Here is a 27,145-nt window from a genome sequence, read left to right on the forward strand (position 1 = left end):
TAGTTGGCACAGTTTAGGAAGACGCCCCGGAGAAAGGCAAAACAAAACCCTGAGTTTTCTCTTAGCAGAAACGGACGACTTTTCCTACCACAAAACAGCGAAGATCTAAATCCTTTGACAGCGTAAGACGTCCACCCTTCATCTAAATGTCTCCTGGTCCTTTTGGGGGTTTGGCTCTGTCATCTCTGGGGCATTCTTTGTAGCGGTAGATGGGATCCTTTTTCAGGTTTCGTGAACCCTTTTGGAATGATATAATCTAAGTAATTATTCATTACCTCTTCTAAGCATGTCTAGAAGCTCTAATTTACTATTAACTATCCTGTCTGAAAGTAGCACATTGAAGATGCATCATTCTTCAAAGTTAGATTTCTGTCTCTGACATTTCCCTTCCAATTAGAAACCATTTCACTTCTAAACATCCCTGTACGGATTTGATGATGAGAACCTAAAAATGTTTTTGTCTTTTGTTTCCTGATGGCACTTAATTGCCATTATATAATCCTACTAATGGGGCCATATAACCTGTCGCGGGGCTTTTAGAGCAGCATCCTGGGCAATTGCCTCAGGTGAACAGAAAACTGAAAAAAGATAGGTACTAGCTCAATTTTGGTAAGAGTTTGACTGACAGCACTTGACAGGTGTGACGGGAGTACTGTCCGTCTCTACCTTTTCATTTTCTACGCTCCAATTGTCCATGCAGTGGATTGGTTGATAGGGGGAGCCATGTTTCTGTGCCGTGGCAGGTGTAATATAGCAGTGCAATGGCCCTCAGCTGCTTCAGTGCCCTTATGAATGCATTTTAAGGAAATGTTCTACTTGTACTTGTTGTACTTGCACGGAAACGTCAGTGAAAATACCCCAGTAATGTTCGCATGCATTCTGCAAACATGGGAATCCGGGCATCTTTTCCTTTTTAGCCATTGCTCTTTCTTCTCGGCCTCTCTGTGTATTTACAGTAACTCCTCCTGTGCTTTTGATTCAGTTGCCTTGAAACAACGGGTGATTGTTCCAAGTGTAAATGGCGCAAACATTATGACAAAGATAGTTTTAAGTGTTTTCTCTAAGATCTCACCAAAAAGACAAAAAGCATGAATCACCCGATATTGTTTCACATATCATTTTCCTAGACCTGCTCACATTTTCTCTTAGCTTGATTGCCATACAACTTTTGCTTTGTGATCACACTGATGACATCAGTTTGTCAGTTTTTGGGCTGCAGACAGCCTCTAGACACGACTGTAACGCTGAGATATCAAGGCAATCAGCTATGGCGCAGTTGCTTAAGATGCCCTTTAAAATCGTTATTTATTCCTCCATAAAACCACTGTGACGGACTTCTCTCTCAGTAAAGGTACCCTCAACGCCGTCCTTTGCTTTCACAGGGTGACCGTAACGTTTGGGTGTTTAGTGTTTAAAGCATGGGGGCATTTCTCTGTATTTTTGCTGGTGAGAGGTGGAGGCTAAACTTAACAAAGCCTCTTCCATCTTCTTATCTGCCTCTTCTGTTCCTGTCCTCAGATCGAGAAGATCATGACACTGATTGGTGCCGGCATCGATTTTTCCAGAGATCAGCAATATGCTACACCAGGTAGAGTATGATCATCATTGTCTTTTTATCCTGTTAAATGTTGATCAGAGTCAACACGTGAGTGTGTGTGGGTGTGTGTGTGTGTGTGTGTGTGTGGTGTGTGTGTGTGTGTGTGTGTGTGTGTGTGTGTGTGTGTGTGTGTGTGTGTGTGTGTGTGTGTGTGTGTGTGTGTGGGCGTCTGTGAGTCTGTCTGTGGTTGTCTGGTCTGCTGTGTGTTGTCGTTGTCTGTGAGTCTGTTGTGAGTCAGTCTGTCTGTGCGTCTGTCGTGAGTCAGTGCTGTCTGTGAGTCTTCTGTCGTGAGTCAGTTGCTGTCTGTCTGTCTGTCTGTGAGTCGTCTGTGTCTCGTCTGTCTGTCTGTCTGTGAGTCAGTCTGTCTGTCTGTCTGTGAGTCAGTCTGTCTGTCTGTCTGTGAGTCAGTCTGTCTGTGAGTCAGTCAGTCACCTCTGGTAATAAATGAACAGAAACACTTTTTGGTGGGTAAAATATAGGAAAATATGAGATTGTATTCTAAACAAGCCGCCTTGAATTTCGGAGAAACCAGACCCACGTGACACGTTAGTCCAGTCAGCTGTTTTCATTTTTGGGCGACAATATAGATTAGCGCTACTTGCTGGAGATGTATTACGTCATGTCGCTTTGGTGTGTTCTGATTTTTTTGACCAACTCGGGGACATTGATCAGTCCAACTGCCTTTTCTGCCGAGGGTCGGCCGTCTGGTTGGTGTGTCAGGGGCCTTACAGTGAGCCCTCCGGGTTTGAATGTTGAATCCTGTACAACCTTCTATTTGGCAGTAAGCACAGATTTCAGTGGGCAGATTTAGAATGTATATCTTTGCCTGCTTTTTTTTCAAAACGTAAGTATGTGATGCACACAGGTTCTTCACTTCTTTGACAATGGTTTATTCTTCTTGTACTTTAGACCATACCTGCTTCGATTTGCTTTGTGATCACCCTCCTAGTTATTTGATCTGTGTCAGTGCCCCCAGGGGAAATCAGGTGCCTGGGACACACGGTCAATGAAGGAGGCATCCGAAAACAAACTGCGATTCAGTTAGCACCAGAGAATTGGGTACAAAAGTATTATGCGGCTAGACAGTTGGGTCTGTTTTAATAGAACAGATGGGAAGAGGAATGGACATTAGCAGCGGCACAGAAAGGTAAGAAAGCGCTTTTTGAACAGCGTATCTCGGCCTACGGTGAACAGAAGTACAGAGGATAGAAAGGAGACCCACTGGATACATTTAGTTTGTTCTTGTTTCAAGGCAGTGGTCACTCTCGTGTGTGACATAAACCAGCTTGCTTTTAAACACTTCTCTTTAAAAAAAAAAAAAAAAGAAGTGCCTGAGAGACACTTTATTAGATGTAGCTTTTCACTCTGTAAAGTGATGTCTTTGTGTTAAGGATTCTGTACCTCCTCTCCTGTTATTCTTTTCAAAAGCCTGTCGCCAGGGTTGATGGATGGTGCTTGGGGACTGTAGCCATGAACCCGAACAATTGACTCCTTCCCTTCAGCTTTCACATTATTCATCATTCACCTCCAGTTCCCGCGTTTCCTCAGCCACATTTAAATATATTGAAGCAATGCAGCGGATTTGCACAAAGTTGTCGGTCTTCTTATTTTAGCCCTCCTGTTTGTGTGCCCTGCACTGAAGTCAGCTGTTAAAATATTAACCAGTACGCATGTCGGGGGGGATGCGATTATTTTGCTTTGTAGACATGAGGAAAGCTGAGACCACTGCAGTGAAGTAGTTGGCGCCACATCACTCGCTCTCTTTCTGGTTTGAACATGTCTGTGTTCGGGCAGCACAATATGAGGAAAATATGCAATAAAGTTATTAAATATCACATTAACGATATTGATTTCAGTATTCTGCTAAAATAGACAAACTGCTTGTTGTAGGAAATCATCTTGTAGGAAATCATTTCCAACATTTTATTAATGAACAAATTGAACATTGATATAAACGGCACCATCAAAAAAAGAAAACAATTACATTTAAAAGTGCTGTTTATCTAATTATTTTTTTTCTTTCAACTAACACAAAAAATCTCTGAGTGTCTTTTGCAAAATGTCGCAGTCTTTCACTATATGGTTATTGCGGCCGTGTATATCGTGATGACAATATTAAAAAAACAAAAAAAAACGATACATTGTGCAGCTCAAGTCTGAATCCACTCAACTATATACAGTATGTGAAGCTCAATCTTAGAGCCGCTCCATCTCAATAAAGCTGCTGTCAGGAGGCCATGGAGGGACTGGCTGGAGAAGAAGCTCTCTGTTTGATCCGCTACACCCCCCCGCGCTGATTCAGCCTTGAGTTTGCCTACTCTCAGTGTTGACTGGAGAGCAGTTATGTCTCTAGCTGATTGGCTCTGTGCCTGCAGTCTCTTGTACTTTTCGGCTCTGATTTACTTCTAGATCCAAGTGAAAGAGACGACGGACATGGGCAAAGGACACCTTACGAGTGTGAGAAGCCGACTGATATGCAAGAGCTAATGCAAGTATTGAGGCGTGGGGGGGGGGGGGGGGGTAGCTGAAGCGGTAGCTCGCACTGACATGGAGCAGCCACCTGCAGTGTGTGAGAGAGAGAGCGAAGAAGGGAGGGAGAGAGGGAGTGGTGATGGTGGGGAACTGTATGCAATGAGGGGGGGAGAGAGAGAGAGAGAGAGAGAGAGTAAGGGACAAGAGAGGAATTGCAGGCAGCAGAATTGTGAAAAGCCAGGACAATAGAAGGACGCCACCTCGGCATGTGTAAGACTAGGTTGTCCGTGCCTCAGCCCAGAGCTGACCACAGAGCGTTATTTTTTTTATTTTTTTTTGTGGAAGTGGACTTGGCCTCATCTCACAGACTGGGCCAGTACTGAGAAGAGACAGTTTTAGCACTCTCTTGTCTACAGAAGAGTTCATTCTGGGGGCCAGCTATTACTTAAGTGCTCTTTGAAGTTGCTGATTGGATCCTTGACTGGATTTTCTTTTCTTTTTTCCCTTGACACATTTCCAATCTTCTGGAGAGACCAAAATGAGATTTATGACATTGGAAGCTCCTCTGAAACCGGATTTGTTTTGCGCCAGCTTGAAAAGAGGATGAGAACACTGACAAGGGGGAAAAGAAGCTTTAAAATATGCATTTTACCCAGTCATTTAATTCTTCTGATATCTGTTTGTTATTGCAAGTTGTCAGCTTTCTTTGTGTATTGTCCTGTAGGAAGTACAAATAATTTAGCTGATGTGTAACTATTACCTGGTGGAAAAGGTAATTTAAGTTTGGATAAACTGAAGTCTCATTGTAGGAAATGTGTGTTTTGTGCTTTGGAAGTGAGTCAAATTCGTACCAGTAAGATGTAGAGGCTAAGAGGCATCTGTCCTTGTACAGGTCAGGCTCCTCTCGGCTCAGGCTGCTGACAGCCGCCGCTGTAGTTTTTTTTCTCAATCAATCTCCGCTCATAACAGTCATGGTGCGGCTTTCTGTTCGACATGCCGCTTTCCACGTGAACACTGTTGTGTTCTCAGGTAGATTCCTGTCTGGACAGTGTGTGGTGGATTATACGCCGACCATGTTGGGTCTGTGAACCAGAGGAGAGCCTGTTTGGTAATTAACTGTATCCTGCTTCTTGACTACAAGTTTCCAAAGAACTTCCCGATGGGGCTGAAACACATCAGCACCTTGCCTCTGCGTTTGTCTCCATTATAAAAACCTGGAGTTGAATGAAGACAGCTGCAAGCGTTCATGTTTGGACAGAAAATACCTTGTGACATGGGACATTTTGACCTTGTTTTCCAAAGTTGGATATGAACTGTTTTGTTACATTTGCAACCGTGAAGTGAGGCAGTGACTTGTTGATTGTAAATGTGTTTTTTGGCATGTTGTCTGGCTGACTGTCACAGCAAGGAATTCTGTTTCTGTTAGCTGGTAGTCCACCAGCTCACATCCCGTGTAACATCCCCTTCGCCCCCTGAATTCAGGGGTACTTTAAGCCATCTTGGGTGACTGTGGTTCGGCCCCGCTGCCCTGCGGGAGCTGACGCCCTGTCCACAGAGAAAACTGTCTCCACCGCCTTCCTGTTGCTGGTGCGCTCGGCTCTGCTGGCCGAGAATGATGTGGCAATGCCACGTCTCATCCTCAGAGTGCCGCTGCTACCGGCTGAAAGGTTTCTCCCTCCTGAAGCGCTTTCCCCTGTCAGCAGGTGCTGCCGGCCGGCTGCTGGACCAGCCCGTGGGAGACTGGCTGGAGCACGTGGGGCTACCGCAGTACGAGAGCAAACTCCTCCTCAATGGCTTCGATGACCTGCACTACATGGTGAGTTGCTCACTTCTCCTATATTCTGTCCAAATTGACCTTAAAGTGCTCATATTATGCTTTTTGGCTTTTTCCCTTTCAGACAGAAAACACAGCTCTATTGTAGTCCAGCATTTACTTCCGTGACGAACGCTCGTCACTTTGTAACACAGGTTATAATGCTCGCCTAGCTGCTAGCGTGGCACGCCCTCATACTCTGCTTCTGACTGGCTAGTAATGCTGACCTAGCTTCTGCGCATGTGCGACTCCTTACAAAGACGGACCAGATGTGAGATGCCTCACTCTGTAGCTAAAACAGAGAGCTCAACACACAGGGTGAAAAGAGGAGCTGCAGCAATGTGTAGCACAACAAATATATGGTGTTTTTTGAAAATCAAACCACATGAACCTATTCTGGTGCATCTTTACATTCAATTATGAACCTGAAGATGAGCATATTATTCACACTTTAATTCTCTTGACTGTTGTATCCACTTACTTTCTTCATGTCTCTCCTCACTTTTTATGATCTTTTTTTCTGTTGTTTTTTGCCGCTTCCTCCTACTTAACTCCAGTGTGTGTCTTTGTGCATTAATCCAGTTGAAGCCCCCCTCCATTAGCTGAGAGATGATCCCATTAGCTTCGTCTGAAGTTCAATTAGCTGAAATCCTGTAACAAGCCCTCCCGCTCTGTCATTAGTCTGAATTGTTTTTCAGCAGCTACAATATTTAATTACAGGGACTGTTTATCCTGGGTGGATTCAGCACATGATTCAGTATTGCATATTACATCACCCGCTTTTTAACCCTTGTGTTGTCTTCCCGTCAAAATTGAAAATCATCACTTTTTTTGACGCTTTTTATCAATGTTTTTAACTTTTAACACAACATAACACTAACTTAACTTTAGTTGTACAGTTAGTTTTGAAATTTATGGTCAATAAACCTCATATATAGGAAATCATACTTATGTTTGAGTTGGAAAAGTAGGAATTATTAGACTAAAATTAAAGGAAAGTATGTCAACTTTTATGCAATACTATTTCAAAAGCACTTCAATTTGCTTTTCAAATGCTATAAAATTGAATAAGACACCCCAAAACTAATGAAAGTAGAGATGTGTACTTGCCAAAGAGCATTGTGTGGAATCAATCATGTTATTTTGGGTAGTTAAAAGGAACATTGATATGGGAAAATGGGTCAATTTGACCCGAGGACAACATGAGGGTTAAAAATGTACAATATTCTCTGCTTGATTCAGTTCCTGCTCCTTTCCTGAGTCTCTGCTCTCAGGCAGCGCAATCATGGATGTTTGCTAGATTTACACATCCATTAACCAGAACAATGTGCAGTTTGATCTGTGCTGTCAGATATTTAATTCACGGGTACTTAGATATAATTACGGCTAGTTGAGTGTTGAGTCGGGTTTATGCTCTCCGGATCTCAGACAGTCTGTCTCCATCTCAGGAGGCCCGTTGTCGTGGCCTCTCACTTCCAGTCAGTGGGCCGGCTGCCTGAGAAGCTGATGCCCGGCCTGAATGGAGGTGCGTCTCAGTGAGCAAGGGGACGCTTCTGCCAAGCTGACGAGTTTGGACAGCCCACGGTGTGCAACGCCACTATGAATTGGCTCTGTTGCTTGTGTCTGTAATGAGGACCGATGGAGGAGAGAATGAGGGGCCCAGCTGGTAGTCCGAGCCAGCGGGCATGTTGGAAATGAGACAGCCGTCCTATGTGTCATGATGAAAACTCATTTCTCCTCCATCAGGTCTATCATACATCATGCATGTGTTTCCTCAGTTTCATCCCATCCAAACACCAGATTTGTGATTTGATTTCACTGATTAATGATTTGGTCAGAAAATGTGCAAGTTGACAACAAGTCTTAACATTCACACGTACAATTGTATGTTCGAATGAATCCATTTTTTATTGGAGTTTATTTTTTTGTGGAATGAAAGGCCTAAAATGCCAAAAAAATCATCTTTAAAAATTGAGCATTCAATGCCATTAAATATAATATTGTAGGGCTTTGTTGAGCCATTTGATGATAAATTAATGCTTTTAAATCATCATACAACACAAAAGAAACTGATACAAATAATTTAAAAAAGGGCACAAAAAAAAAAAGATAAGATGGTACCTGAGCCAATGTAGCTCTATTTCTGTACAGACCTAAAGATAGAAATCCTGCACAAGACACAGAAATCACAGTATTCAACTGTAAACCTGTCTCTGAACTGTGACCCTTCTAAAGACTTGCATACAAAATGGGGAGGGGTGCATGTGTAAATAGGAAGGGGCTTGCTTAATTCAAGTCCTTGTGCCAGTGTTGTAGTCAAGACCACCTAAAGCGAGACCATCATTGCCAAGACCAGAGTCTATCGAGACTGAGCCTTTGAGGGGTTGAGACAAGACCAAGACCAGACCACACAACTGAAACATACAGTATATACACAACTAGCTAATATGTATAACTTGTTTTCGCTCAATCAGTTTGGGTGAGGGGTGAAGAAAGTTTTTTTACAGATGCAGATTGATAACTTTAGCTAGCTAGCTTCGCTAGCGTCACTTACACGCTTTCCTTTAACGCTTTCTTATTAAGTGCAGATGAAAATTTTAGTTGGTCCCAGCTGTGTTGGCTAGCGTTAACGTTGATTTATTTGAGTAGGACTATGCACATTAATCAACAATTCTGTAAATGTGCTAGTTGGCTAATTTTCAACTGTAGTCCTAAGTTCCTAGCATGCATATCTTTATGGTGGGAGGAAAGCCACGCAAACACATGGAGAACATGCAAACTCCACACAGACGGGCCCTGCCCGGACCGGGGATCAAACTCTGCAGTGCCAACTTTCTGTGAGGCTGAAGTGCTAACCACGGAGCCACCGTGCTGCCGTTACATTGCAGAATTTACACACTGCTGTGTGTTTTCGTTTAGATATTGCTTTGCAAATAAACTCTTAAAAAATATATAATAAATGAAATGTAATACCTAAAATGTTATTGCTGACGATTTGGCTGACATCCCCCAGACAGCTAGAGCTGCTTCTCCTGGAAACGAGTAGAACACTAGACATGAGTGAAGTTATTGATTGCATTTTGAAGCAGAAACATATTCAATCAAAGTAATGATGTTGACACATAAATCAGACAATACACAAGGTAGTTTTGTGATACCCCTGAAGTTGTGACCAGTCTTGAAATAACATCCAGAGTCCTCTTCATCCAACACCGAGAAGAAATGGGGTTGATTCCGAGACGAGACCTTGGAAAACTGGTCTTGGGACCAAGACCGGCATAAAGTTATCTTCCTTCATGTTCTGTGCGGCCAGTGCTCCTGAAGCCAGACTCTTGACACATCTTGTGTTGCTTTTCAGACATCTGTATGTAAGAGTGTTATAACTGCAAATTAACGGTCACTCTAATGGGTTACTTTTGTAGCTGGCAATGTCATTTTGATTTAGAAGGCACAATGTCAACCAAAGCCACATTTGTAACCTCAGCACTCCGTATGTTACGCCTTGATTCGGTCCCATTGGGACTGCGCTAAACTTCCTGCAGCCTAATATGATTTCAGTAGTGATGAAGTTAAATATAGTTCATCTGCACTTCCATTGCTTTGTCCTCCCTCTGTATATCAGAGTTGAAAGTGTCACAGGGGAGTCTCAAGCCTTTCCTTGTTTGGAGATAAATTAACTGTGGTTCATGTTTTTGTCTTTCCAAATGAAGGTCAGTGTTAATTGGTTTTTTTGTTAATTCCACTGTGTTAATTAGACTTGTACATTTTGTAAATTAGGACCTCTTTGTCTCCAAATGGCAGATTTTGTCTTACTAAGCAACAATGTCTTACTGTTATGGATTATTACAAATGTAGAAACTTCACAAGATGAAAACCAGAAAAGATGTGAATGTTTTATGCATCAGATTCATCCTATAGCTGTAGGACCCAGATTGGTCTGACTTAATTCGGTACACACTGATACTTGCATGGATAATCTACTTTAAATAACCTGAGAGTAGAGCCTCCCCCCATTTCTCTGCCTCTCTCCTTTTCACCCGGTGTCATCAACACCCATGTTTAAGTCTGTGCTGAAGCCTCTGAAGTTTAATCTTCCCTCTGTCTTTTAGTCTTCCACACTCGCACCGTCCTCAGCACTGAGTACTTTTTTTTATTTTTTTTCCCAAGCAGAGAGCTGGCAATTTAACTATCTTTAAACACGGCTTACAGACCACCTGGGTTCCTGAAATCACTAGAGGATTTGGCAAAAAAAACGCTGAAGCCTTTAAACAGCGTGCCCTTCTATTGACCTTTTTTTTAAGTTTTACAAATTGTTCTCATTAGGAAATGAGAATCAGCCTCTGAGTCACCTTGTCTTTGCTAAACTTTCCTAATTGTGTTAAAGGTGCATTAGGGTGGCTAGAACACGACAGGTTTCTTTGTTGGCACGGTTACCAGACAGATTTCTTTTGCCTTAATTGTATTGGTTGGACTAGACTTGATTTATGTTGCCCCAAAATGTTCAATACTAAATAAATGGAATACAGGAATTAGGATATGCATACAGAAATGCAAATGCATCCAGTACATTTAATTAATTGTGTAAAATCAACCAATAATTTAAAGCATTATTATTATTAAATGTTTTCATCATCAATGATATTTTTACAAGTTTTTATTAAAGTTGCTTTTTATCTCATCCTATGTTGTATTCATATTTCATCAAGATAGATAGATCCAACAACACTGAATAAAGAATAGTGCATAAAAAGTGAATTAAAAAAAATATGCCCTTTTATTATGTGCATGCATACAGTGTGCAGATTGGATGTGCATTGGGTGTGCAAAATGGAGGTTATTATAGGTTACGCTTACAACCAGATTTATTGCACTTTGCCGGAGTGTGAGAATGTAATTGTGAGTCCAGTTGCAGTAAATGAGTCCATAAGGATGTCACCAGCCAGTCAAGAGGTCAGATTCTTGTGGCATAAACAGTCATGCACTTTTCATAGTCAAATGGAAAAACGGAGCATCAGCTGAGCCACGCACTGCGACCGCCTTTCTAAAATGATCTGTCAGCTTCTTTTAATCCTCCCGTGAGTATTAACGTCATTGAAAAGCCACGGTTGAAAAACAGCATGTCCGCTGTGCGGGGAGATCACTAATTAAAGCGCGTTTACTCTGCCAGTCAGACTGCTGTGATGTCTGTCTATGCTGCAGGCTCGCTCCAGAAGTGGATCAATAACAGCACTGATTGTATTGTGTTCAAGCACCGAAGCAGAGACGAGCCTCTTCTGAACCCAATTAGATACTTTTTATCGACTCGTGGAGGAAATGTAGGGATGAAACGAGCTCTGCGCGGCTACGTTGTTCTCCAACTCTCGCTGGTACTAACATGTAACGCTTGTTGAAAAGAATCAGCTCCTTTTTTTTCCCTTTCCCTTCTTCTAAGCCCAGCTGGGGACCTTGTCGTCAGCTGTGACACGGTCAGCAAACCGAGCTCGAGTTAGTTTGGATTCAAGGCAACTCTATCTGTGTAATCTCAATTCCACCGTGTCTCCCACCTTTTTTTTCTCTCCTTATTGTTATTTTCTGCCATTAAAAGGATGCAAAGCGGTTATGTTGGAAAGAGTCTGCAGACAAATTGGAATCTCAGTAATGGCTTCATGCATTGGATAGTCGAGGATTGGAAATGGATTCATTGATTTTGCTGCTGGGGTAATGGTGGTGATGAATCGTTGCCCTTTTGCGTGTTTGAAAAACATTTGGGCTTTAATTGGATGGAATACAGGGTTAATTTTTAAACCTTTTTTTTTATATCCCTGCACATCTGTCACAATGTGATTGTTCGGAAGTGCCTGTGTGGTCTTATGACAGCCTGTTAAGGACGACAAACTATGACTTTTAGTGCTGTTGGTTAGCCGTCCTTCAGAGAGTCAGAATGAGTGATGCGTGCCCTCCAGTCCCTGGCCTGAATTCAGAGCGCTTTTTAAACCACAGGGATTGCTGTGGCTGTTCTCAGGAAAGAGAGGAGAGAGCAGCATGTTAATGAGAGGAAAGGAAAAACCAGAGATGGATGGGCCTTACAAGCACACATAGAAATCCTCCTAGCATACATTACTCAAGATTTAATCTTTTCACCCAAGTTGTGTTGATGTCGGCTAATGTATTCTCACTTTTAGACCTGCTGAGCATGTGGTACGGACAAATTGGAGACACATTAGTCAGAATTTTTCCCACAGAGTTGTCACAGCCACATCTCTCAAGTCACACTGTTTGTGCATTCAAATTCTTTGTGTGGGGGATGAATGGCTTATGAAGATAAGGCACAGGCAAATGTATTATTTATGTTGCAGGAGATGGGAGTCTCTGCTACCTTTCAAAGAGGATCCCTTTCAAGTATCTTTCAAGTTTGAGTTCAGGTTATTACCACAGGTTCAAGTTCAGGTTAATACCACAATGTCCCTGAGCTCAAGGTGATGCCTCAAAACCCAAAGATATGTAATACATAAAGACGCAAAACAGAGAAAAGGCTGGCCGTCAGCATTAAAGGTCCCATGGCATGACAATTTCACAACATTTTTTTTAACATTAATATGCCTTCCACCAGCTTGCCTTTGGTCCCCCAGTGGCTAGAAATGGCAATAGGTGGAAACCGAGCCCTGGGTATACTGCTTTGCCATGAAAGTTCAGATGGGCCAATCTGGAATCTTGCTCTTCATGAGGTCATAAGGGGCAAAGTTACCTCCCCTTTCTTTGCTTTGCCCGCCCAGAGAATTTGCCCCACCCATGAGATAGATACATCATGGCTTTCATACGAGCAAAGTGGCAGTTGGTCAAGGCCACACCCCCACAGCCCCCCCTCTCCTCCTGTTATTCCTGTAATTCTGCACCAAGCATGAATTTTGGGAAAGACACTTTATGGTATTAGGGGACCACTAAGGATAAAAGCATCCAAAGAGCACCATGTCGTGGGACCTTTAAACGGCAAATCAATTATTAAAATAGTGATTTATTGTTTGTGAATCAACTAGTTTGGGATTAATGAATGGAATGATCAATTCAACACTAATGTTGTTCTTTACCAAACTCATATGGCCCAATAGGCCTTTTTCATTGCAGATGTTTTTTTCACTACGAACATTCTGACAAGCCACAATATCTGCAGTGAAAAATATCTATTATTAAAATATGTTCTCTCCTCTGCTTACCTCAGTGATGGATACCATAAATGGCATCTTACATTTCTATAAAGTTTAACAAAGAGAAAGCTTTGTGTGCAACAAGACATGAAGCAGGCACATAAGAGACAACATAGCTGCATTAAAACACATCTATTTAGCAGTAAGAAGTGCAGAATATACACCAGGGAATGGGAGCAAAAACTGTAGATTCAGTGTGTTAGAGCTGTGTTTCCCCCACAGAGCCATTTATCAGTTAATCTCCAGTGGGACAGTAATGCAATGATCCATGCAGTGTGAAAGCGCCATTATCCATCCAGCTCCCCAAATAGTTTCAATCCCCAGTTGGAGAGGTAGCGAGCGGCGTGTTGCTGCTCAGAGAAAATGGGCTTTAAGTTGTCAGTTTAGCGCGAGGAATTAAAATAACAAAAGATGCGTCACCATGTCTTGTGCTCAATATGAGCCTTAACTAGGTTTCACCGTATATGACCCACATGACACTCTGTGAGCACTCATGCACTCATTTTGTTTTTATCTTTTCCTTCTTAATTTTTTTATTTCTTTTTCTTTGTCTGTCTATTTCAGTGTGTCCGTCTGTCTTGCTGTATGTCGATTTCTGTAAATTTCTTTCTTCCTGTCTCTGTTTGTCTGTCCGTCTTTGTCTTTCTTTGCTTTCTGTTTTTCTTTCTGTTTGTCTGTCTCTGTAATTTTTCTGTCCAACGGTTTTACTTTTTCTTTCTGTCTTTCTTTCTCCAAATTCCAACAGGCTGATGCAAACTCTCAAACTGCATACTACATACACCATGGATGTATATCTGCGGATACTCGGCAAAATTGCAATTAACATTGTGACTCTACAAAGAGCATTACACAGAATACTCTGCAGTTCTCAGACTTGCTGTGTGTGTGTGTGTGTGTGTGTGTGTGTGTGTGTGTGTGTGTGTGTGTGTGTGTGTGTGTGTGTGTGTGTGTGTGTGTGTGTGTGTGTGTGTGGTGTGTGTGTGTGTGTGTGTGTGTGTGTGTGTGGTGTGTTGAGATTAACTTGAGGTTCATATTGAAGAGTCAGCCACATGTGCCCTGAGCCGTCACAGTTACCCCCTGAGGCAGCAGCTCTCATGGAGCACCATGGTACTTTACCACATCAGAAGTTGCTGACCCCTTCTTTAACAGTACCATAGTCAACAAGACGGACTCTTACTGACTTCCTACTGATCATCTGAGTGGTACTGCTTTGTAATAACTCATAATAACTCATTTATTTTGTCAGTCAAGTAGATCAGCCAACAGGACAATGCTAATGATGTGCAGTGTAGAAATAGGCTTTCCTGTTGCACGTCAGGGTGTTTTGATTTATTTATTTCCTGCATCCATCCGTTACAGTCGCCTATCAGTGCTCTAGCATTCTCTCCCTCCATCTCATATTGCTGACCACTCTGCAGTTCAGACATTGATTTATCGCTGCTTTCTCCGTTATCCGTTACCTGCCACACAGTCCCAAAGGTGATACAGTAACCAAAGATGGGTTTGACCATCATTCTCTCACACTCACACACACACACACACACACACACACACACACACACACACACACACACACACACACACCACACACACCCCCTATGAGTCCCCTCCCCCATGCACTTACATCTCATTTAAGGGGTTATTGACGTGGCCCCCTTAGTACTGTACAGTCAGTATGTTGGGTCCCAGGGTGGAGATTGAAGATCTCAATCAGGAGTAATTAACCTTTTTTCTGCAATGGTATCATTACTTGTGATCAATACTTACCCTGCACCATGGGCTCTTCTCGTGGAGGATTTGTCTTAACTAGATGTAAACTTGGAACCAAACAGTGTTTTAAACTTTTTACATTAAGTTGCAATATATTTTGTCTGAAATTCATTGTGTTCTCTTGCATGTACCGCACAGAATTGACTTACTCACTGCTAGTGATAGCCGTTAGAAATTAAGGCTCATATCAAATTTTTTTGTTTGTATTTTCTTCTACAGGGGACCAATGTAATGGAGGACCAGGACTTGAGAGAGATTGGGATCACAGACCCAAGCCACAGAAAGAAGATCCTGCATGCAGCACGTTCGTTACCCAAGGTGACCAATCATTGATTATTACTTCAATGCTTATCTCAGCATTCAGTGTCTTCACCGAAAAGTTATTTCCCCTCTAAACTTTTCAGAAGGTTTTATTTAACTGTTTTTTTGTTAGTTTTTTTTTACTTTAAGGCCCAAACAATTGAGAATATCCAATATTTCACAAAAGAGAGAGATGATAATGGGGCGGCCTCTAGCTCACCCAGTAAGAGCGTTTGCCCCATGTTGGCTGAGTCCTGCAGCGGCCCTTTGCTGCGTGTCATCCCCCATCTCTCTCCCCTTTTCTATCCACTATAATAAAGGGAAAAAAAACCGAAAACATCTTTAAAAAAACTCCAAAGAATGAATACAAACGTGTGCTGCAGAACTTTGTCATCTCACGCCCCAAGATAAATCTTGTGACCCTTTGGATGGGCCCGACCCCTAGATTGAAAACAACAGGAACAAACTACCAAACTGTATATAAAGTAGATCTTTCTGTATATTTAGAAACTATACCAGCCTCGACCAGCCACAACAATAAAATGCTTCTTACACATTGATGCATCAATATCACCAATTTCAAAACTTGATACGTAAGAACACATCAGTTTCTGCAGAATGAGTACTTTTACCCTTTGACACGTAAAGTACATTTATGTAGCTGATAATACCTGTCGTGATTTTGAATGCGGGACTATTACTTGTCGTGGAGTTTTTTCACCTTGTTGCATTGGTACTTTAAGTAAAATATCTGACTACTTCTTTCACCACTGCAGTAGTGTAGATCTAACCTATAGCCTGCTACCTCCTTCGAGTCATGTGCAAATATACATGTATAGTGTTATTGTGGTGACTTCCTTTTTAAAAAGACAGGCAGGGAAATTGGTATCAAAGGCAGCATATACGCCCAGATGTTGTACTGAAGCCCTCCAAGCATCAGTGAATGATGAACTCTTCTCCTTCAGGTGAAAGGGCTGGGCTGTGACGGAAGCAGCTCCCTCTCCTCTTGGCTGGAAAATCTGGGCCTGCACGAGTACTTGCACAACTTCCTGACCAGCGGCTACCGCACTCTGGACTGTGTCAAAAACCTGTGGGAACTGGAGATTGTCAATGTGAGTCACAGTGACATACGCTCGGTATGAGGAGTATCGGAGGGTGAAATTAGTTTTAGCAGAGCGTTAAAGAAAATCCAGGATAAAGTCTTGACAGGTTACTCTTTAGCTTCAGGTTTGGGAGGCAGGGAACTCAAACTCTGAAGGAAAATACACAGAACATTGGTGTTGAATATTGGGGAATAAGTTTCCAAAGATCAGGGGAAAAACAGTAAACAGTAATATTTATGGAAGTGACAGTTAAGTGTGTGTAACCCATCAATATGCCGCGGTTATGTAAAGGAAACCAAAAAAAAAGTGGTAAAAATGCTTAAGTGAGAGTTATTCTAAAAATAAGACATTTAGGTTCTCATTTAAGGTTAAAGGTTGTTCAAGTTAAGTAGCGGTCTGAAGTTTCTTGGTATGCCTCCAACTTTCCAGCACCTCTGTTTCCTCAAGTGCTGCCCCACATGTTCACCGGATAATGTTCTTGGTCTTCCAGGTACTAAAGATCTCCCTACTTGGGCACAGGAAACGCATCATTGCTTCCTTAGCGGAGAGGCCCTATGAGGAACCTCCAGTCAAGCCTCCTCGTTTGTCTCAGATCAGGGTGAGGAACTTTCTACTTAGTAAAGGTTTTAGTGGTTTCTTCCGCTCAGGCTTGGTTTGTTTTCAATCCACACACTTTGGAGGGCATGTTTTTTTTTGTTTGTGTGAAAGATGTCTGTTTTGACAACTAACCATGGCCGTCTCTCCAGTGCCAAGACCTGCCTGGATCCCAGACCTCGTCCCCCCTAAGTCAGATGGAGTCCTACTCAGGACGCTCAATGGACCCTCTGCTGCCAATAGTAGAGCCAGGGAGGAAAAAAGTCCAAGATACTGACTATGACGTTACCCAAAGATATCGCAGCGAACGACACAGACCACACGTACGATTATCTTTACCTGGATCGCTCATATCAGCAGTACATTATGCCCTTCAGTGTTTTTTTTTTATGTGATGTAGTGAATATAGTGGGCCTCTGTCGGTCTTCTACAGTAATGATACTTTGTTATTCCAGGAACGGTATGAAGAACGCCATCGAGAGCCCCGTCTGACCCTGCGGCCTCCAAGTCTGGCAGCACCCTACGCGCCGGTCCAGAACTGGCATCATCAGCCTGAGAAACTTATCTTTGAATCCTGCGCCTACGAAGCCAGCGTACGTATTGCACCCATGGATGTATGAATGTATTATAGACCTGGATGCAATGTTAACGATGGAGCACCGTTTATTTTTATGAGAGTTGCTCGGTGGCGCATCTGCCCAAAAAGTTTCTAAGCTTCCGTTTACTTGCATGATATGTGACCACTGACTATACGCAGTAGTGTTTGTCTCGCTGGCCCCACCCGTGAGTTCCCGCTCGGCCCGTAGACTTTACATTGTAGTGATGTCACCTGGTTTTCTTAGCTTGAGGGATATTGTTTAAACATAAAAAAATCCATGGATTATGCATCTGTCCATCTTTGTCCGCTTATCCGGTATTGGGTCGCAGGGGCAGCAGCTCCAGCAGGTGAACCCAAACTTCCCTTTCCCGAGCCACATTAACCAGCTCCTACTGGGGGGTCCCGAGGTGTTCCCAGGCCAGGTTAGAGATGTAATCCCTCCACCTAGTCCTGGGTCTTCCCCGAGGCGTCCTCCCAGCTGGACCTGCCTGTAACACCTCCCTAGGGAGGCGCCCAGGAAGCATCCTTACCAAATGCCCGAACCACCTCAACTGGCTCCTTTCAACGCGAAGGAGCAGTGGCTCTACTCCGAGCTCCTCTCGGATGACTGAGCTTCTCACCCTATCTCTAAGGGAGACGCCAGCCACCCTCCTGAGGAAACCCATTTCGGCCGCCCATGGATTATAAATTCTGAAAAGAAAGAGCCATAACCCACCTTGTTTGCATTTGGAAGGGTCCTGGCAGCCGACACATGTCTCTTTTACTATGGTGGTCTATGTTTAAAATCCTTTCTGGATCGGCGAGGGTTTTCTGGTTGCAATACCGCCAGTGGCCTCTGGACAGAATTAGCAGGGGCTGAGCACTGGATGCGGAGGCCTGATTACACCTTTCTCCTTCCTACATGATGTTGTTTTTATTGAACATTTAAACCAACACTTTCTCTTCATCCTATTCCCTTGTAGTACCTTGGTTCAATGCTCATTAAGGATCTAAGAGGTACGAGTCCACGCAGGATGCCTGTGCCAAAATGCGGGTATGTTTCCTCTCCAATCTCAAGGGACAAACACTGGACATAAATACAAGACATATAGGATGAGTGAATTCACCTTAATGTCCTTTCCGTCTGTGTATTCATTTCCTCCAGCGGTCGACAGAACAAATGAGAAAAGTCCCTACCATCGTCCTCTCGATCACCTACAAGGGTGTGAAGTTCATCGATGCAGCCAATAAGGTTAGCTACTGCATGCACACACCGCCCTGCTCGGTGTGAAAGTTCACATTTTGACGCTACAGGTCTTGAACCTGGTGCAAATAACTGAATGTTTCGTTTCGTAATATTTTGACAGTGCTCCAGTCGCTGCTTCTTTTCTGTGATCTTAAATGTCATGCCTGCAAGTTTATGTCAGATTTGTTCATATTTGACAGAGGGCAAGTCTGCTCATACTGACATTTATTTGACATTTATAAAAATAAATTAAAAAAAGACCTTAAAAGGTTGCCTTGGAAGCTCAGCTCAATATAACTGTGTATGGCTACACTTCCCTGCAATGGAGATTTAAACACGATTCATGCCGTAATGTCTCTTCTTTACATAATGCATTATCACTTATATCGTTGAGGTTCTGTGTGACATAGGTTGACATTGTGCATTGTGTTATTCATAGTCTGTATTATTTGACTCTCATGCTGCCATTCTTTTCGGTGCAGAACATCATCGCAGAGCACGAGATCCGTAATATTTCGTGTGCAGCCCAGGACCCAGAGGACTTGTGCACATTTGCCTACATCACCAAGGACCTGCAGACCAGCCACCACTACTGCCATGTGTTCAGCACAGTAGACGTGGTAAGGACACTCTCACTGTCCCGTCAGCTAATTCTGACATACAGTAGTCTGGACCAATGTCAGTTCATTTCCAGGATAGTCGCAGCAACATCCGGCGCTGCCGACCATGCAACAAGGCAGGCCTGCTTGGTTCTTTCGGGGAATGATTGTAAAGATTTACAAAGAATATGTTTACGGCATTTACTATCTAACTGGGACATTTTGGGACCGATTTTGTTCTGGACAAAATACACACAGCGATACACTGGTAAGAGCAATTATGTTTAACTATTTATCCAGCGATTGTATGGGGCGTTTTCTTTTGCGGGGTGCAAATGTTCCACTTAACCCTTGTGTAGTCCTCAGGTCAAATTGACCCGTTTTCCTATATCAGCGTTCTTTTTAACTACCCAAAATAACATGATTGATTCCACACAACTCTCTTTGGCAATACATTTTTGGGTATCGTATTCAATTTTATAGAATTAAAAAAAAAAAAATTGAAGTGGTTTTGAAATAGTATTAAATAAAAGTTGACATATTCCAGTCTGTGATTATCCATCAACATACATTCCTTTAATTTGAGTCTAAATAATTCCTAATTTCTTAGGTTAGGTATTAGGTATAATTTCCTATAAATTAGGTTTATTGACCGTGAATTCCAAAAATAACTGTAAAACTGAAGTTAATAAGTAGAGTTACATAGTATTAAACGTCAAAAAACGTGACAAACATTGAAAAAAAGCATCAAAAGTGTTGATTTTCAATTGTGACGGGAAGACAACACAAGGGTTAAACGAGTTCCTTCCTGAGACCATTCTGCAGAGCCAGCGTCGCTGCGTCCTGAGCTTAGCGCCGTCCAGGACGATTGTAATTGGTTTAAAGAAATGCAAACAACCGAAAGTGTTGACATCATATGATGAGCATATGTGTTAGCTCAGACCTTCCTCGACAGTGCTATGGAGGAGGGTCTGGCTAGTCAACAGAGCATTCCGTGATGGGAAAGAAACAGGCTCTAGTTTATGGCATTTCTTTGAACCAATCAAGGAAGGAACTTGTTTTGGTGGAACATGTGTACGTTCAAAAGTTGTTTTGAAAACAGAAAACTCAGATTGGACAGATAGTCTAGCTAGCTGTCTGGATTTACCCTGCAGAGATCTGAGGCGCAGTTAATCATAGTCTTCGGAAATCCACTGGAGTTTAAAATCCCAACAGAAAGAAATGCGGAAGGTAACGGACAGACGGACGAAAAGAAGGACATATGGCCGTATTTCCTGCGAAAACGGAGCAATCCCGGAAGTGGAAGGTCGTGGATATAGACTAGCTTAACATAAACCATGCTGAAAGGAGCAATTTCTAGTCGGTGTTGAGAATATTCCTCACTGGTAAATTTGAATTCATCTCCCATACTTACACAGAGGAGGTGTGACAGCCCGCATCATCAACACTGTTATCTCTAGACTGCCCTAACTCCTCAAGGTGTCACGCTTCAGTCGGGGCTGATTGCCTCCTTGTAGACACAGCACTACTCTGGCTGTGATAACTAGACCTCCGTTACCTACTCAATCCCCCCTGAGATTGGATGATTATCCTGCTGATCTGCCTTATAATGCAGCCAGGCTCGTTCCACACTTAATTCATCCTAACAATGCTCCGTGTCCTCTGGGTTACTGTGCTTCTCTGAGCTCCGTGATGTCCTCTGTGGGGCTGAAAGAAGGGGCTGCCCCTCAAGCAGTTTGATAACCATCAAGGGCCACAGCATTTGTGTCATGGTCTGAGTTATATTAAACTATATTGATCATTCTGCTGCTATCGGCCTCCACCAGGCACCGTCCTCGCCACGCAAAAAGTAACCCAGAGCTGAGCATGGCCTCGGAAGGCAAGGCAGTGTTTGACTCAGGGCAGATTCTTCATTGAAAGATGAAGATGATTTCTGAGCTTTGTGTTCTGTGCTCCCAGCTCGATTGCTTTTTTAACTTCCCAAGGCATGTAGTGTGACGCTTCAAATCCTCGGTCTTGGTCTGAACTACTAATATTTGGAAGCAGTTGGGGTATAACATTAGATATACATAACATTAGAGTGCAGCTTTAATGCTAAGCTACGGCGAATGGATCCAGTTCAGGTACTGAGGGGACCTGCTTGCTGCTGCACCAAAGTCTCAAGATTACTGCCACTTGTCGTGTTATATAATTTTGTTTTGAAGAAGTTTTAGTGAAAGAAACTGTGTTCTGATGTCTTTTGCTGTATAGCCATTGTTCTCTAGGCTGGGAGACTCCAGATTACTTAAAGGGGCTGCCTGCTCTCCCTCTTTCTCCCTTTCTGCATAGAACCTGACCTATGAGATCATACTGACGCTCGGCCAAGCGTTTGAGGTAGCCTATCAGCTGGCTCTGCAGGCCCAGAGGACCAAACAGCACCAGAACCTCCCAGTGGGACCCGGGTCAGAGGTCATTGAAACCAAGTCCAGCAGACCTGTACCCAAGCCACGAGGCAGCGTACGGAAGTCGTCGGTAAGTTGGACGTTAAAACTTTCTGTAGCACAAGACACCATATTACCATTGTAGGAATACTTTATTGACCACATTTTAACCCTTGTGCTGTCTTCCAGATAAAAATTAAGACTTTTTATAGATCCTTTTTTTTCAATGTTTTTTTAAAGGTTTGTTTTTTTCTTTCAACCCCAACACCACGTATTACTGATACACTTTTTTTCTTTTTTGGGGGAATTCATTCGCAACAAACCTCATGTATATGAAATTATTCCTATTTTTTGAGTGCTGAAAGCTGAAATTATTTTGACTAATAGTTAAAATCAGAGTAACAAATGTATACATATGTGTAGTATATACAGTATGTATATGGTATATGTCCAAGTTTAGTCAGGATACTGGTTTGAAACAATTTCAATTCTTTCCCCCAAATGCAATAACACTGAGTAAACCCCCCGAAATTACAAGAAGTAAGTAAGTAGTGATTTTTAATTATACCAAAACAAAAAAAAAAAAAAAACACTGATACGAAATTTTAAAAAAAGGAAAAAGGCCCAAACAGGGGGGGTTAATAGGGCATAATACAGTGGTGTTCAAAAAGTTTACATAACATGCTAAGTTACTAAAAAGAGGAATAAAAAAAATGTTTGGGAAAATTTTTTTAAATACCTAAATTAAAAATGAGGTAAAAAAAAACCTTTAAGGACACCAAAGTTTCTTTGTGAATGTAAGTTTGTAAAAAAAAATGTTCTTATTTAAAATACAGGGTTCATAATTATAATCCCCTATTTTAAATTCCCATGGGGAGCAATTTTTATTATTAAAGGCCAGTTATTTTGGTTTCAGAATTAAAATATGCTCCTGATAAAGTCTCCTGGGCCTTTAGAATTAAATAGCCCCCATCCTACATACCTTCACATGCTTAAGATAGGCTGGGAACTTTTCTATAAACTCATCTCTCAATGCAATAAAACCAGGTATTAGTCTAACTGAATAAAAATGCCTATCTCTAAGCATGGTAAAAGAGTATGTGATGATGGGCTATTTAATTCTAAAGGCCCCAAGGGAAAATTTTATCAGGTTTTTTGGCAAAATCCTGAATCCGGGAAATAACTGCCTTTAATAATAAAAATCTGCCTGCCTCTATGGGAATTTAACATAGGGTATGTATACTTATGACCCCTGTATTTTAAATAAGAACTTTTATTTATTTACAATACGTTTATTCATAAAGAAATTGGGTTCCTTTAAAAGGGTTTGGATTTTACCATTTAATTTAGGTATAAAATAAATTCCAAAATGATTTTTTATTCCTCTTTTAGTCAACTTAAGCATGTGTATGTAAACTTTGAGCACACTGTAAGATCTGCTACTGCAGTGTATCTTCCTTAATGAAAATACACTTCTCCTGTTTATTTGGCAGTGTTTTCATGCTCTGTGCAGCACACAGTGTGCTAACGTGGGAGAAGAGGCGAGGGTCTAGTTGTCTCAAATTTATCTGCCCGCACACAGTGTCAGACTTTAAAAACCTCCATCTGTGAAATTAAAAGTCATATTTGTGATATGTCATATTTATGATATAATATATATATTTGAAAAAGAAAAAAGAAAAACATAAAAATGCTATTTGTAAAACCTCATCCACTGTAAACAGAAGCAGGAAGAGGTCAGAACACCCGCAACACTCGTGGTATTAAAGTATAAAATATAACTTTTGTGCACTGCAAATGCCGTTTGTCTTTTTCTTCCCTTCTCCGTGCACCTTTTCAAGTAGGTTAAGTAGTGGCAGAAACTCTTTTCATCCTGAAGCATATCAAACACCCTGACACCTGATAATTGTGTTTTTAGAGAAACATCATTCCAGCCTTTTCAAACCAACCCCTCAAAACACATTTGACAAGTTTTTGAACATTTTTAAACTGTCTACAGCTTTTGAAATCATTATGATCACACGGTGCAGACCCTGGCCATTAGCATTGAACGATTAATAAGTAAGCCTTGTGCTGATTATAAATGAGATAACTACACTTCAGGGACCAGTTGCACAGCTCTCCAACTGTAGCTTAATGAATATTTGCATTTTTTCCCCCCCAACCTTTATTTAATCAAATGCCATTTTCCCTCGTACTGCCACCTTTACACACACCCACACCTATAAGACTGTGGTTATACTGGGCCTCCCGTCTCATGCTACTCAAATCTATGTCAAATTCTCTCCGTTTTTATTCTCTCTCAAGCCCTCCTCCTGTCTGTGCCACTTGTGCTTATTTTCCTTCTTCCTCTCCTCTCTCTCCCTCTCTCTGCCTTCCTCTTCTCTCTCCTCCTGGCGGTGTTTATCTCTCCCAGGACTCTCCTCCTCTCGACAGTTGTTGCTGTGACTGTTACACCTGCACCACCCATAGTCCTTCCTTCTTACCGCTGCACTCTGCCAGCCAGGCCGCCCAGGTGCTGCCTTCGCATCTCCATCCTCTCACTCTTTCTCCTTTTTCCACTCTCTGCCTTAAAACCCCCATAAGCCTCCATGTGGGTCTTTAAACCCATGTCTTTTCTGTTATTGTTTTACTGTTGTTTGTAGAAATATACAGTATATCTATGAGCTGCACTCTTCTACACTTAGCCACATATCGACTGATGAATGATTTGAATATTCCTTTTGACTCAGGCGCCCCCTATTGACAGTTTGGCAGTATCACAAGCACTGTTTACGTTCACAGAGAGGCATTGAATGGACGACAATGTCCTAAAAATACTGTTTACTTTATTGATATTTTGTTCCACTACAAGTAAAGGCACTTGTATAAAAGTATCCACTCCTTAGAAAAGTAGAAGTGAAGTAAGTCCTTTAAAATTCACTTAGAGAAAAAAGTAATAGACTGACTCAAAAAGCTTTTAAGTTTAGGGTAATTGTCAACACAAAACACTGCAGCTGCCGGTGAGAAGATTCTCTCTTGATGATGGTAATGGAGATGTAAACATAGCCACTGGAATGGATCTTGAGAATGGGATTCAGTCCAACAGTTACTAGCCAAACCTATATTTCAAATAAGTACATTACTTAAGGTGTCTCCTTGTGTTTACAGGGGGACAATGTGGAGCAGGAGGGGGATTCTCAGTCCCAGGGCAACGCCACGTGGCTCGTGGACCCCAAGGAATCCAAGCGCACTATCAGCACTAAGTACGAGACCACCATATTCTGACTGGACCCCTCTTCTTTCCGAGTTCTGACCTCCGGGCCTGGTCTCGCCCCTCTTCCTTCCCCTCCTTCTGTGTGCCTTTCACTGTGACTCTGCCTCTCCGTCTCTGGGCTGGACCTCTGCCCTTCCCCCCACCCCCACCCCACCCCCTTCAGCCATCACTTTTGTCCTCATCTGACAACAGCACAGTCTGCGAGTGCTTTGCACCTTGCTTGTGCTAAACCACCACCGCTTCTACACTATTTTATTGATTATTAGTGCAACCCTTCCACTTTATCAACCCTTCTCTGGCTGGTATCACTCCCACTTGTCACTGGTAGTCTCCTTCACTGTTATTCTCCTTGTACGCTTCCTGAATCTTCTGTGTACAAAGCTTCCTCTCCCTGTCAACATCCCACTGTTGCCTCTTGGTGATAAGCTCTTTTTTTTTCTTGGTGCTTTTCCTGCTCTATTAGGCGACGGCCACTCTGAGGCTTTTCACTCTGATCTTTTTCTCCTGACTCCTCCGAGTGCTGAGAAAATGTGATTTACCCTGACCGAGAGTGACCTACTGCACACATCCTGTACCTGGGTGGACATGTTTCCTGAGGAAAAACAAACGGGTCCTCTAATTCTATGCGTCAGTTGGGCTTTGACTGTTTCTGTGCGGTGGGATGGGATGTTGTGGAGGTTACACAGGATTTGCTAAGGGGGGATATTTGTCACTGTCAGCCGCCTGCTCGAAGCCAAAGGAGGCTAAGATCCTAGCACTGTGATAAGGTCCTTTTGGAGCTAATAAAGTAAGCATTTAGGGGGATTTTTCAGTGAGGAAAAGGGCATAGAGGCTGATATGGACCCAAATGTTAGTGGCCCTTGCTGCTCTAGAAAATAGACAGTTCCAACTGTCTTAAGACTGGCATGCCTCCTCTGTCAAGTCAATCAAACACCCGGATTTAAACCTGATGCTGGAGAAAAGTAACTGTAACTAAGCACTTTTTCCAAATCCCCAAGTGTGTAAGTGCATCTTCCTCTGTCCTGTCTTTTTGTTCTTTTTTTCAAAACGAATGCCTTCTATGTTCATCCTGTCAGCATCGCCTTTTTTATATATTTTTTGCCAATCACTACCATGTTAATATTTCACCGCTGCTGGTAAAAAGAGTTAATCATTATAAAGAGGGGGTAATCCGTCGCCATCGCGCTGTTTTTGTCCATTAGTTCAGTGTCATTTTGACTTTATTTTAACCTCACTGCTTTGTGTGTGTTTGTGTCTGTGTCCCTTCCCTATAGCTGAACACTGTGGCCACTCCCAGCCAGTAAGAAAGGACAGGAATGAGCCCTGTTGCATGGTGGGTAGGATGTTTAGTGACCCACTTCGCATGCAGCAGAATCACATCACCAGTTGGATCAACCTCACCACAGTAACACACGAGCCTGGAGACAAACAGACGTAGAGCTTTAACACTACACGGTCCACCAGATCACCTGACCTCATCGACTTCATCGTGCCACATGCGTATTCACACACTCCATTTAGCTTCCTGTCTATCACAAAGTAAGCTTGCCCCAGAGTCAGATGTACAGTATTTGTTGTGCTTTATGCATTTCCTGAGAAATGAATCGTTGCCTCCTAACACCGATCAGGCCTCCCTCATAGAGGGTTAGTGTTTACACTTTGAGGAAATGTACCTACGTACATAACCTAACCTACGTCACAATGTAGAACCTGTAGTTTAAAGGGGCGCTATGCAGTTTTGGCCATTTCTTCGCTGTTTTCTCGCAGGTTTCTCCATAGAGCTTTCCCTACCGGCTCAGCCATGACAATAGTGTGAAAAACTCCATCGCTACCTTGTTAGCCGGTAACTGAATGGTTGTATGTGTGCAGTGACGTGAAGCAATTTGTTACATTACAAGACCTGATATCCCACGATACTTCCTGACGCTGAGTCCGGTGACTAGCAAGCCCAAAGTTGTTTTTCAGCTCTCAGGTCCTAGGGGGGAGCGACACAAACTCGGAAAAAGTCATATAACCATTCTAATGACTCCGAAGCTGTTCAGTTAAAGTGCCCATATTATGACAAAAAAATCACTTTTTCTGGGATTTGGGACGTTATTTTGTATCTCTGGTGCTTCCATGCACATACACACTTGGAAAAAAAACTATCCATGCTGTTTTGAGTGAGATACGGTTTCTGAATGTCCTCTGCCTCCAGTCTCCGGGTGAGCTGTTTCA

The 27,145-nt window shown here is 42.5% G+C and overlaps 1 protein-coding gene across 1 annotated transcript in view; it reads left to right on the forward strand.

Moving 5' to 3' along the window:
* Positions 1–26,028, forward strand: part of anks1aa (ankyrin repeat and sterile alpha motif domain containing 1Aa) — a 78,063-nt gene extending 52,035 nt beyond the window's left edge. The window contains 15 exon segments of the mRNA XM_032522113.1: positions 66–122; positions 1,519–1,588; positions 5,770–5,885; positions 15,053–15,151; positions 16,099–16,245; positions 16,727–16,834; positions 16,983–17,153; positions 17,286–17,423; positions 18,391–18,424; positions 18,427–18,461; positions 18,573–18,659; positions 19,136–19,273; positions 21,581–21,763; positions 24,823–24,917; positions 25,392–26,028. Coding sequence (XP_032378004.1) covers positions 66–122; positions 1,519–1,588; positions 5,770–5,885; positions 15,053–15,151; positions 16,099–16,245; positions 16,727–16,834; positions 16,983–17,153; positions 17,286–17,423; positions 18,391–18,424; positions 18,427–18,461; positions 18,573–18,659; positions 19,136–19,273; positions 21,581–21,763; positions 24,823–24,917; positions 25,392–25,407 — 1,494 coding nt within the window. The 3' untranslated portion in view covers positions 25,408–26,028.
* Positions 26,029–27,145: the final 1,117 nt, after the last annotated feature.

Source organism: Etheostoma spectabile, chromosome 7, assembly GCF_008692095.1.
Source record: "Etheostoma spectabile isolate EspeVRDwgs_2016 chromosome 7, UIUC_Espe_1.0, whole genome shotgun sequence".
In the NCBI taxonomy this organism is placed as follows: domain Eukaryota; kingdom Metazoa; phylum Chordata; class Actinopteri; order Perciformes; family Percidae; genus Etheostoma; species Etheostoma spectabile.